This window comes from Falco biarmicus, chromosome 4 (assembly GCF_023638135.1).
Source record: "Falco biarmicus isolate bFalBia1 chromosome 4, bFalBia1.pri, whole genome shotgun sequence".
Taxonomy (NCBI): domain Eukaryota; kingdom Metazoa; phylum Chordata; class Aves; order Falconiformes; family Falconidae; genus Falco; species Falco biarmicus.
This window is the reverse complement of record NC_079291.1, coordinates 25,729,395-25,742,664: the sequence shown is the minus strand read 5'-3', so window position 1 is coordinate 25,742,664 and position 13,270 is coordinate 25,729,395. Positions and strand designations below refer to the sequence as shown.

The window sequence follows — 13,270 nt, the reverse complement described above, 5'->3', positions numbered from 1 at the left end:
TTACCAAGTGTTCATGGGTGATTAACATCATTCACACATCAGTAAAATCTTCTTTTAAGAACTTCAAGGACAAAAACTCCATAGCAGAGGTTCTGATCCAAAGCCCATTGAAGCCAATGAAAGGCCTTCCATGGACTCCAGCAGGCTTTAAATTGTCCCTTCAAGAACTGCAACAGTTGCATCCTTAGTGCAAGTCTCATACCTCCTGCCTCTATCTGTGTCTCCAGAATAAAATAAGTGTGGAATCTGAATCAGAGACTTTTCTAGTCTGTTGCACAAAGTTATGTCAGTATGTTGCAAAGAAAAAAAGAAATGAAAAAGAAAAAAAAAAAAAGAAAAAAAAAGGAAAAAAACCCAACCACACCCAAACCATATGATGTGCTTTAATTTTCAGGCAAATAAAGTTGATTGTCAACAGACTTGGATCGGGCCTTTCAGCTTCCGTACTAAGACATCCTTGTGCATTCCCAACAGATAGCCAGTTCTTCATGCTGCTTTAAAGCCAGTGCTAGGAATGGGTTAGGCGTTACAGCCTTCTTTGTTCCTGAAAAGTATTAGACCTGAGCAACTTCTCCAAGACTCCAGTGTCCCAAACCCATCCATATCCTTCCAGGACAACCGTCCGCAGCCAGCACACACCTGCCCAGAAGACCGTACGGAAGGATAGCTGGCAGTTCTCTCTTTCAGGCTTGAACTATATGGAGAACTGTGGTAGAGAGGCTATACCCAACAATAGCACATGTTCACGATGTTAATTGCTGAATGCATTGAAAGTGAACTTAATAATGAGGCTTCAAGGAAATCTTGACCTGAAGTCATCTGTTTGTAGGGTTGAGAGTAATCCAGAAAATTTGTTTACATGGATCTCCATTTTCCAGCTTCACCAGAGGCAAGCAGGAGAAATACCCATCTTCTGTGAAAAATAATCAATGAAATATTTGACCCTTACCCAAATGAAACCAAGAAGAAACAGAGTTTTTCCAAGTCCATTCTCTGATTTCCATTTCGAACTCTGCACTACTTAAAAAAAAGATAACATTTGCAAACTCCTAGATGCTTAAAAAATGTAAATCATACAAACATAATTCAAAACTAATACAAAGTATAAAATAAAATGAGTGAAGTGGGGCAAAGCAGTCTACATATAATCCCAAGCTTAAATGCAATGAATATATCAAAGATTTTTATAATTATAGAATAAATTTTGGTCTCATTAAAGGGAGTGGGAACTTTCTCATAGGCTTCAGTGAGGCTATAATTTCACCTCGTATCATTATTGTTGCTGTAGAATCATGCCTAACTATCGTGTTCCGTATAATTTGAAGCCTCAACAGAATATGATCACTCTGTTTGAGCTCTTTCTTAACAGAGGCTATAAAATTTCACCAAATGATTTTCTGCAGCTAGCTGGAAAAGTAATCATAGCAGTATAACACATTTTCTAGAAAGACATTTTATCTAGCTTTAAAGACTTCAAATGATAGAAAATTTACCATATCCTTTGGCCACATCTTCCAATGGTTGAGTGCCATTCCTCTAAAGGATTTGCACCCAATTTATAGTTTGAATTCTGCAGCCTTCAGCATTTAACTTTGGGATCTTGGAGTCTATGCCTGATCGATGAAAGAATTGTTTGGTGTCAGGTGTCATTCCCCAACACACTTTCTTAAAGATGCTGATTAAAACATCTTTTCATCTTGTCTGTAAGAAGCTAAATAGATTGAACTATTTTAGTTTACCGCCAGAAGTCTATAATTTTTGAGGCATAAATCAATTTTATAACACTTCTCTGAAAACTCTCCCATTAAGTCACATTTTGAAAACCTTTACCATAGCATGTTAATGGTAGCTATGCCATCAAAACAATTTAGAAATGCCATATTTATTTATTTATTTCCTTCATTTTCTGGGCAAACCTGCTGCCACAGCACCCTTTGGACAGTGCTGCAAATAGTCTAGATTTCTGACTGATTTGAAGACTGGTTTAACTAGCATTTCACTGGCTGGTAGGGAATGGGGAAGTACTGTTTGTAATTTGGAAGAAAACAGCTAGACAGTATTACAAACTCTGTAGAAGTTGGCATGAATAAAACATGTTTTAAATATCCAGGACATTAACCACAGGTAAATATGTAAAACATAGGTAATATCAATGCAACTGTAACCCTCTGCTTTTTTTCCTAATAATCGGGTAATTATATTATATTCAAAGTTCATTTAATAAATTTCCAAGCAGGTTTTGATTCAGAGAAAAAGAAATAAATCAATGTTTCTATTAATAGTAAAGGCCTTCCTGCTGAAATGAATTATTTTAAATCCCTAGAGATACATCATTTCTACTACACGTTGCCATTCTGCACTGGCAATGTACTACTGGAAAGGCAGGTGCAACAGAAAGGCAAACTCAGACCATTTTCTACAGCAGAATCATCTGTTACATCTGCATGTTCAATGCATTAGCCCTCAAGTTTACCCATAGCTGCTAAGCTCTTTTTTCAAAGTCTGAGTCACCAAGAGGTGGGTTTTGCTCAGATTTGAAAATACAGGGTGGTGGTTTTTTTCACAAATAGGTGACAAACTAGCATGAAAAGGTATCGATATGAGAAATTTTGAAAATAAAACAAAACTTATATTGATATAGTATCCAATTCCTAGAACCCTAAACTCCAACTGTTTTCCAAAATATAAAGAAATACTGACTCTGATCTTTGCATGTCAAATTCCCTCCAAATATAATGATTTTACTGATGTTGCAGAAGACAAGGTGTTCAATTCTCAAAAGAGTCTGTGAACAACAGCAAGAAACAGCTGAACAGAATTTAAATCATATGCCTCAGAATCAGAAATGAATGAATAATTCACTGATTAATAATTTTCTCACCTGTTCTTTTGTGCACACAGGATGCCCCTGAGCTCCTAGCAGTTTTGTTGATTTTATCCTTCACTGAATTGACACAACTTCTTTATTTTACAGTGTGACTTACAATCTTTCAGGTACAGACGGCAGTTATGGGTAGGCAGGAAGCTCATAAAGGAACTGTTTCTTCTGTCTTGTGCACGACGGAGCTGGGCAGTGGCACCTGCCAAGAGAAGTCAGCACATCCCCATCGTATCCCAGCTGGCTGAAAGTCAGACAAAATGTTTTCAATAAACAAGAACTCCTTTCACTCATTGGCAAATGATAGGGTGGAATATCCCTACCATGAAGACCAGAACATGAGTCAGATCTTTCTCTTAGTGGCAGATGTACAGTGGGGAAAACATGACCCCAAAGCTCCACCTGGGGACAGCATCTCACCCTGGGGCTCCATGGCTGTGAATGCTGAGCCTTCCCCGCAGCTGCTGCAGAAGGGCAGGGGCAGGTGCTGAAGTACGTATCTTTTCAAAAGTTTTACCTTCTCTCTGCATCAGCTGAGACAGTTTCAAACCTTGAGGCCTTTTGGAAGAACATACTATCTGTTCTGTGAAACCACTCCGCAGGAGAGGAACTCTTCCACATGTCCATCTTTCTCACATCTTTTCAGCAGAGCCTGTATTGCTGGGTTCAGAGGGATTTTTCAGTTGTCTTATCCTACCTTTCGGCCATCCCTAGGCCACATATCATGACTAAGACCCAAAGGGATATGCCTTCCTCACCCTACACCGTCCTGTCCCTGGGCAATAAAGCTAGGGCATGCAGAGCACCAGGGAGTGTGGTGCAGCTCGAGAGCTCGCCAGCCTGTGGAGCGGAGCAGAGCAAAGGTCTGCAGTGTGTACCAGCCCACCTACCCCCTCGCAGCACGTGTTACGTACATTGCCTTAGATTGAGACTATTTCCTTCTATAATGTTGTTCCAGTGACAAATGTGTATTTTCCTTGGCCTGTATGGTTGCTGGTTTGGCATTATTTTTTATTGGCATTAAAGAAATGAAGAAAGAACAAAAGAATCATTAAGTGTTTTCAGAGCCTAAGGCTAAGCCTAAGAAAGTCAAAACTTCACGTGAAATAGGTGCGTTCTATTATAGCAGCACACACTGGACAAATTAATGTTCTGTGAAAGTCATCTTTAGGTACCTGAAGTAGATGTCTTTAATTTTAACAACTTGGCATTATATGACCTGCTATTGCTTCTGTTAACATTTGTTGTAATTCATCTATTAAAGAGAGCAATAAAAAGTCAACAGATATGTGAAAGAAGCATCAGAGAATTGTTCCAATTGAAGGCAGCCAGACTAAATAGTGTCCTTTTCCTTATCAGTGCTTCTGGTACATTTTGAGTTATGTATCTACATTTCCATTTAAATTCTGTCCCAATTTTTGTATTTCTTTACAGTAAGGCAAATTATCCCTGACACTATTTATCACAGCAGCAGCTACAGGAATATATACAACTTTATTGCACATAAAGGATTCAAATTTTTAAATAGAAAACCGAAAAAAGCCCTTTGTATTTATTTTGGTTTTTTTCTGCAATACAGCTGTTTTTTCTGTGTCTGTGCCACATGTGGATCACCTTTCTAATTTAAATCCCTGAAAAAAACTTTATCAATAAAGACTGCAGTTGACATTTATTTAAAAACAAACAAACAACAAAAAAAAACACCTGCAAAAGGCTAAATCAATGCATTAAACCAGGAAGAGTGATTTGGAGTGGTTCCTAGAACAGGATTAACTATACCTCTATATACATTTCTGCTGAAGAGCTCAAAGCACAATGCAAACCTTAAGTTCACCTTACATCATGCTGGCAAGGCATGTGCCTCCTCCCGTGTTCCAGATGGGCAGTGAGCCTGCAGGTCAGTGACAGTCTAAGCCAGTAAAAAAGGCTGGGTTTATGGTCCTGCTTTTTTCTCTGGATCCACTATTTATCTAGAGCCTTTGGTTTGTCCCTGCTCTGGCTCCACAGTAACCTGGGTGAAGGAACTAACCTGGCAGAGACAGATCAGCGAAGCACTAGTGCCACGTTAAGGAAGGAGCTGAACTGCAGCAAGAGGGGCTTTGATCAGCCCAAGGAATTACACACTTGCCACCTGAATCTGCTCCTTTTCTGTTGTATTAATTTTTTTTTTTCAAGTATCACGATACTAAAAATATTGTTTGTCAGTTTTTTCCTAACCTTTCAGCAGAGGAATAATCACCTTCGTTTCATCGCTAAGAAGTCATATATCCCCTATTGGATTGCCATAGCCAGCTTCCTGCTTTCTCGGGCATTGTGGTCATACCTGGGGGAGCTGCACCTAACCACCTGCATGCCACCTTGTTACTTCCTTGGGCTCTCATGCCTAGTCTGTTCTAACTTTGTGGGCATTTTTGAGCAGGAACCTTCTTTTTGTCATGCAATATTATAGCACTTAGCACAAAAAGCCTTTGTCCAGGGCTAGAGAAGCTTTTTTAATACAAGTGCTAAGTCATCATAATAATGCAGAGCAGAAGAGAAATGCCTTGGTTGGTCACGATGGTAACACATCACCTTCTTTATCCTGCTGCTACTGAAGTGAATAGCAAACTGTATTGACTTCAAATGCTGTGAGATTAAGCCTTACAACATCATTATTCTGTATCATTTTGAATTATTTTTTATGTATATAAAATGTCTTCAACATAAAGAAAAGTCTTAGCTTTATAGCAGTACACACATGCAGGCTGGATTGACAATGACACAGATGTAGATTTATCACAGAGTGAACATAATGTGTGTGTATGTATATATACCTTTTTCTTTTTTTTTCCCAAGACTACTAAGGTGATCTAGACATTATATTTGTCTTTAGATTGATATGCCTCTTAATCTCAGCAGTCCCGTCAAGATTAGTTTTATTATCTAAATGAACAGTAATTTAAAAGAAATAGCATTTTATTGAATTTCTGCCTAAATCCCAGCAACTTCAGATAAAGGCAGTCTGCCTTGGCATGATGTGACTTGAGAACTGAAACTGCAAGTTCCTCCGAAACTGCCACTGCTTTCTTCTGTGTAATACTCAAAGCCACGCTGTGTGTTTATATTAAGCTCAAATGAAATTAATGAGTTTTTAAAGAAAAGTAGCTGTAATGAAATATCTTAAATATAATTTAAAAACTGTAATTTAATACAAATTCATGACACCAACCTCTGTGTATGCAGAGGTTCTATTTAATTTTCATTACATAATGTAATATCTTTTTTCGAATATCATTTGACACTAGTAATTCCTTTTTTACTATGTGTCTTACATTAGATTGATAGCCTAGTATTTCACACCCAAGACTGCAGGCTGCTCAGTTCCAGCTGCTTGCACTTGAGCCCCCACTGGATGGCAGTCACACACAGCTTTGAAAAGAATTCAACTTCGTCCTTTAACTCCCTGACCTAAAAAGAAATCCTAGGTTAAGTGCCCCGAAAAAAAAAAAAGATTTCTGTTATTAGATAACACTAGTTTAGAACGAAGGCAAGGCATAACAGCGAGCAGGCAGGAACCTCACTATTCCCTCACTCTTGTCTTATGGTGCACCATTTAATTTCAGGTGCTGGGATGAGAGAAGGGCACAGTGGAAAGTGATGCAGGCATCCCCCCACGGGACATGATGCCAGAGCTGGCAGTGGAGCAGGAGCTGGCTCTGTCACTCATAGAAATGGGTGCCGCTACTGATGGCAAGGCCAGGAAATTATCAACAGATTTTAAATGGAGATTGATTTCAACCAGGAATCAAAACTACCCAAAACTGCAGTCGTTAAAAAAATTTATAGCTGAAGCCATTCTGAAATCTTTCCTTTACTTCAGTGAGATCTGGAAAAAATATATGTGAGTAGATAGATTCAGATATGGATTGAGAACAAGAGGTCAGTTTGATAATTGTAAGCAGTTAGCCAGCTGTGTCTGTTAGAGCCCCGCAGCGTCACTCTCCCTGCTCCCACACACAGCGGGATCTTTTCTTTTGCCTCCACAACATGATGGTTGCTCTGACACACCGAAGTCCCAAGGGGAGACGAATTTGTTGTTGGAGGTTTTTTTTTCAATCTGGCCAAGATGACGGCTAACTAAACTGTTCCAAGGCGAGGGGAAGAGGGTGCACACCTGCCTGTATCTTTGACTCATTTTTGGCTGCACCAGAAAGCTGTGTGGGCTCGCCACTGACACGCCCTGCTGCAGCCCCTCACCGTGAGCTCTGCCACAAAAGTCCTGCTGGAGGACTCCAGTGTGCAGGTGTGAGTAGGAGTCTGCCTCCCTGATGTGTTTGTGGAGGGATTCCCCAGAGGAATCAGGGAAAAAAAGGGGGGAGAAGGCAAGGGTGCTCGTTCCCTGCCCTCTGCTCCTCTGCCAAAACAATGGCTCCATCCCTGTTTCCAGAGATGTGCAACCTATGACCACACACCAGTTTGAGGGATTCGGTGAAATACGGTATCATTGTTTTGGGATCGTACTCATAGTGTAATGGTATATTTTTACTTGGTTTAATGTGTCTGCTGTTACGTATTTTTGCTAGGAAAGACGAGGCTGGAGAGCTTGCCTGCCAGAGCAAGGTGGGGTTTGCAATGCCCATCAGTATATTGCATCAGTTTATTATAGCACGGTGGAAAGGATTTTCCATCGTGGCCTCAGAAAGAGCTTCCTAGCTAATATAGCATGTTTGATTACTTGAAGTGCAAAACCTAAGCTTTGGGTGATGGGTGATGTATTAGATATTCTGGGGCAAAATTATAGAGCAGCTTAAAGGTAAAAGCACAGACCTCCGAGCTGCTGCTGTACCAGACGGATAGCCTGGTGGGGACCCGGTATTGCAAACAAACTCTAGATTTACACAGCTAATAGACTGCCTCTCTTTTAATCCGCTATGGACCAGCCTTTCCACAGTCTGAACGCTGGAGACAAAGGGAATTTCACCACATCACAGCTGGCAGGGTTTGATATTCTGTATTTGTGAGTGTAAAAGCTCACAGTAATTCATCATTTAAATTGACTTTTCATTTTCAAGTATGTCCTGCAGACACAATTAGCATTTGCAAGTAGAGGCAGCTTGTATATTGGCAGGGATGACTTTTTTATTACTTGTTCCTAATAGTTACTGTGATAATGGACACCTGGACCATGGCTACAGCTCTAGGATACCCACAATACATTGACAAATTAAATGATAGATTAATAATAATTATTATGATTTATTAGTATCTTAGCAGATACTAATATCTAACATCAGATAATGATGCTCTGATGAACCCTGGTGCTCAGATTCCAAGTTACAATAAAAAGAAATATTTAAACATTGCTCCAGATTCATTTGGGGAAAGGAAGAACTTAAATGTTGATGCTGTTGGTAATACCAATGTACATGGTGGTACACCGGGTTATTTTATCAGTTACTTCAGCATGTTGTAAGTCATAAATATAAAAGCAGAACCTAGAAGATGAATGCTGTGCAGTGAGAAGGTAACAGAAGTAAGTCCACTGCAGGCAAAGAAGTTACATGAGGTTAAAGTCTTGGCATATGAGCAGCTGGAGAATCAGGGGGTTGTGGATCAGTCTTTTCACAGTTTTTTTGCTGATGGACCTCTCTAAAGCCTATACCTTTAGTTTCTGGTAATATGTCATGGTAAATACCATGACAGCTCTGAGCTATTCCTATTTGTCTTCTGAAATAAGAAGAGAGTATCTTTTTCACCTGGTATGCCTGTAGATCACATTGACAATGGGTCTGACACCTGCGATGTTGGGTGTTGGGACACCGATTTCCCTTCCACCAGGGCAAGCAATAGCAAACACTTAACTGGGGTTTGTACTTAGTAGGACCTGCTGTGGCTAAGGTTGAGATCTGTTTCGTATTTTAACCCTTTGTATTTGCCTGACTACACCCTTTCAAAAATAACTCTTTTTTTATTTGAAATTACATAACTTATTCAGGTAAAATATATATTCCTGATGTTCATTAAAAATCCAAGAAAAGCTGCTCAGGATGCCCTGGACAAACTGAAACTTCATAGTTTCTGAGTAAGAAGATGAAACTGTGTTTTCCCATATATTTACCTCAAAAGTCTACAGGTTAAAATTGGAGAAATAGCCAGTAGTCATGCTAATAAACAATCGTGGCCAAATTTTCAATAATCAGCATGAAAAATAGTTTTGATCAAATAAAAATAATTTCTGAGCATAAGTATTTGGTCGACCTCTTTTGTCATCTGCAGAGAAAACTTTTCCTGTCTATTATGTATATATACTTCCCTTATTGGAGTTTTATGGGGTAATATAAGAAAGGCAGGATCCCTCTTTTCCAGCTATCCTATTTTTTTAAGATGATTGCTTCTGCAGATTCATGGGCATGACATCAGTAGGCTTTCCAAGTACATGAGCTCACAGTGTTGAAGGGTAATGTGGGATTCAGCCCTTCAGTTCTACACTATCTGCCCTTCATTTACTTTTAACCACTGAATTGAACATTTGCAGTATCAGTAAAGCAAACTAGTCCAAGCTACTAATATTTTGAAATTAGAAATGTGGCAAAAGGATGTGTGAAAAAAATTGTATGCCCTTTAGCGTTGCGGTTTCTCCAGAATTACTTCCACAGTCTATTACACTCTGCAAAGTCTTAAATCACATATATAAGTTTCTGTCCTGTTTTGTTCCAAGACGAAGCCAGAATAAAATAAACAATTGTGGTTCTTCCCTCTTTAGGCTTTTGCAATAAACACGTAAAGCCAAGAAAATAAATAACAACAGCAAAGATGAAAATTCACCCCAATGACCTTTATGAAATGTGAACATCAAAACTCTATTGAGCTGTATTGAACAGTCTTAGTAGTGCTATTACTAAGCATAGGCAATTTATTTCGTTCTTCTCTCTTCACATTTTTCTGTTAAATAGTTGAAAACCAGGAAAAAATGTACTGATTTAATGTGATAGTTTAGTCATGTCGGGGACAGTATGAGTTTCCTACAGATTAAACTCTCTAGCTAAGTTGATTACTCCTGAATTTATGTTTAGGTTTCACTAGGTGTCATCAAATCAAACAACATTTACAACAAGAAAATTACAAACATGAAGTGCAAAAAAGTATGTCTTACTAATTTATGAGTTTTCTGAAAGAAAAGGAGAGTGCCCAGCACCTGCTTTAGTCTCAGATTCTGAGCTACATGAATCTAGCTTTAGCAGTAACATAGGTCCCAGATGGAAATCTTATATTAAAATAATAAGCTGTTCTCATATTTCATGCTGTTGTTAATTTTAGCAACTATATTGAAGAACACAAGCAAAAGCTGAAATGATTCGACAGCAACCAGAACAAACAAATGTCCAATACAGGTATTTCCCAGGTCTTGGGAACTGTGAATGTGGCAGATATGGAAGGAGGGGTATTAACTGTTATTTTCCCTTTATCAAAATGAAATCAGAGCATATCAGACCGAGTTGTAAGTGGTGGCATAAACTCCGTAAAGTAGACCTTGTTCAGCAGCACTGTAAGAAGGTGGATCAGTTTGAATATTCATTATTTCTTTTCTCTTTCCCTAGCTTGATCACTATCCTCCAACAAGTTACAGCCTGCCAACAGCATCTGACATTCAGTTCAATTCCCCAAAGGCACTATTCCTAGGAAAAGTTATAGGTAAGATTTCATTTTATACCTAGTTATTTTATTAGGTATTTTTAGAGAATACTGCAAACCATAAGCACATGGGACAATGATGGGTGCCGTGTTTGCAGCAGGACACTTGCTGCAACGTGTTGTTCTTGACTAGAAAGTGGCGATATTGGAGTTAGAGCTGAAGATTGGGTTATTATTGGGTTATATTATTGGGTTATGTTCGCCTTGCCACACAGGCTGATGTGAACACACAAGTCATTGCCTGATACATAGGAAAAAAACAAACGTGGATAAAGAGACATTTGTAACATGGTATCTGTGAAGTTTCGTTACCCTTTCAGTGTCAGGTGGAGGGAATAGGAGGAAATCATTGACACCATTGCTTCTACAAGGAGTTGTTGAAGTTATTTTGAATATTATCATTCACTGTGAAGTTACTGTATGCTTTGTATAATGCCTTTACCATGCCGTCAGCCTTCTTATCCTAGTGCGTCCTCTTGTGTCATAACTGTCCCTCATCACTCTGGCAAAACTGCCACTTTCTGACAGTGGGCCCCACCAGCGAAGTCATTGGAAGTCCGTAACACCTACAGCCACACTCATCTACACATTTTCCATCCCTTTTATGGCCCTCACCATTATTTCCCAGAGCAGCAGCTTCCTGGCCACCTTCCCTGCTGAATTCCAGAGGCAATACAGATGCATCTTAAACTGCCTGGGCCTCACTTTTAGGCCATCCTACTTTCCATTGCTGAATTTTTCCACTGCAGGCATCTAACATGAATGTACAGGGTTACTCCGTTCAGGAGTCAGTTATTCCCCTGACATTTACAGTTTTTAAGGAGGACTTTTTTCCCTTGCAGAGATATGGGGTTATTAATATTATTTCCTCTGAGCGCTTTGTACAGGAATGCGGTTGCTTGAACCGCAGTGAAGGGTTTAATCCAGAAAATTGTAAACTTTTCTTTGTTTAGTGGTGCAAGGCAGTAACCTCTGAACCCATGCACTGATTTTTGAAGCTGAAAAGCAATTTACAAAATAGCTAATGTGACTTTTTGAAGATACACTTTTCCATTTCTTTCACTTTTTTTTAAAGTAATATGTTGAATTTTGTGAAATAGGAAGCAAAGAGCCTTTAAAACAGTTGGTTAGCAGGAGAGACATGAACAATGGTACTCTCCAAGATGGTTCTGTAGACAGTGCAAAAGATGATGTGGTCTGATTTTGGTGGTTCCAGAGGGAAACTGGGCACATTACCACCTCCCCACGGTCAAGTGGGATGGTTGGATTGGAGCTGGCTCTGCCTCTGCAAGGCTGCTGGCCTTTTCACTCCTTAATTCAAAGTGAGGAGACAGAGAACTTCAGGCAGAGCATTCAGCAGCTGGAATTATGAACAAAAATATCAGCTGAAGGGTGTTGCAGTGTCCATCTCCAGTAATGAATTAATTGCTAGAGAGGTTCTGTTTCCTTTGATAGGGCAGCTCTCTGCAAAAGTTCATGTGTCTGAGAAACTACCACAGTATGGCAGTACTGCCTCCACAGTTCAGCCCTGCCAAGCAGCTGAACTTTTTTGAATGGTTGTTTGGATCCAGCTTAAAATGGCATTTTCCCAGCTGTTCTAATCAGGCAATGGTTTGGAGAAGGCTGAGCAAGGAGCATGAAAGGAAAAGGAGGCAGGTATACAACAGAGCAAAGACTGCTGCATGAGAGAGAAGAAAAGGAAAGAAAAGGACAAATGAAACACAGAAGGAAACAACACACTGTGCACCGTGGCGTGAAAAGAAGAAATGGAAGAAGCACGAAAGAGAACGCCAGAAATACTCTCTGCACTACACTCATTTCGAATAGCCCGAGTGCAGGCAGAGCTCTGCAGGGAAGCAACTTCTTACTCCTTTGAATGGCTGCCAGCTGGCTGATGAGCTAGAAACATCATCGTGCAACCACACAGGTGAAACTGTGACATAGGAGGTTGAGTCTTTGCACTGGTTCTTTCTGAGCTAATTTTTAAGCAGGTTCATAGCACTACAAACTCAAAGTCCGCCCAGCAGTCCCCACATGACCCCATGCCCTGGTGATGATTTCTTTGCTGCGTTTAAATACACACATCCTGAGATTTTTTTAGGTATTCATGGAGAATGGAGGAGCTGCAAGAACTGGGCAGTTCAGAGGGTCTGTGGTATCACTTTTCATGTCTAGGATACTTATTCCAATATTCAACAGGGACTGAAAGGCATGATAACCACTCGAGTGGTCCAAATAAAATCAGTTATTGACCCACCTCTGTTCCTACAGATCTAAACCCACAATTCCTCATCTGCCTCAATTGCAGTCATGTCTGTGGTTGAAAACAGAGTTTTCAGTCTCCTCTGTTTTGGTTGGATCCTTCCAAATGAAAAATGAAGCTTGGCAACAGAATAATATCTGTATTCTGCCTGTTAATGTCAAAAGCTTGATCATAGGACTCACTGGACTTTTTAAGAATAAAAACACATGAAAAGAAAAAAAAATAGCAGAGGTCAGTGAATATAATTTGATTTCTGTTATGTAATAAGAGAAGTTTAAAATACCTGGGAACTTACAATGTATACTCCTCTCACTCTTTATAAATAACCTGACGAGTAACCATTATAAGTAACATGACAAACACATTTAAAAGCAAGTATCGAATCTAGAAGGTGAAAGAGTAAACACAGTCCTGATAAAATATGCCGTATAAATACATAGTGTACAGTTGAAGACTGC

General features: G+C 39.5%; 1 protein-coding gene across 2 annotated transcripts in view; it reads left to right on the top strand.

Annotated features, from left to right (window-relative positions):
* CNTNAP2 (contactin associated protein 2) overlaps positions 1-13,270 on the top strand; it is a 1,159,974-nt gene that overhangs the window by 1,072,741 nt on the left and 73,963 nt on the right. For both annotated transcript variants that reach the window (XM_056337119.1, XM_056337120.1), the window contains one exon: positions 10,456-10,549. In XM_056337119.1, the coding sequence (XP_056193094.1) occupies positions 10,456-10,549 (94 nt within the window). The remainder of the gene's footprint in view (positions 1-10,455; positions 10,550-13,270) is intronic.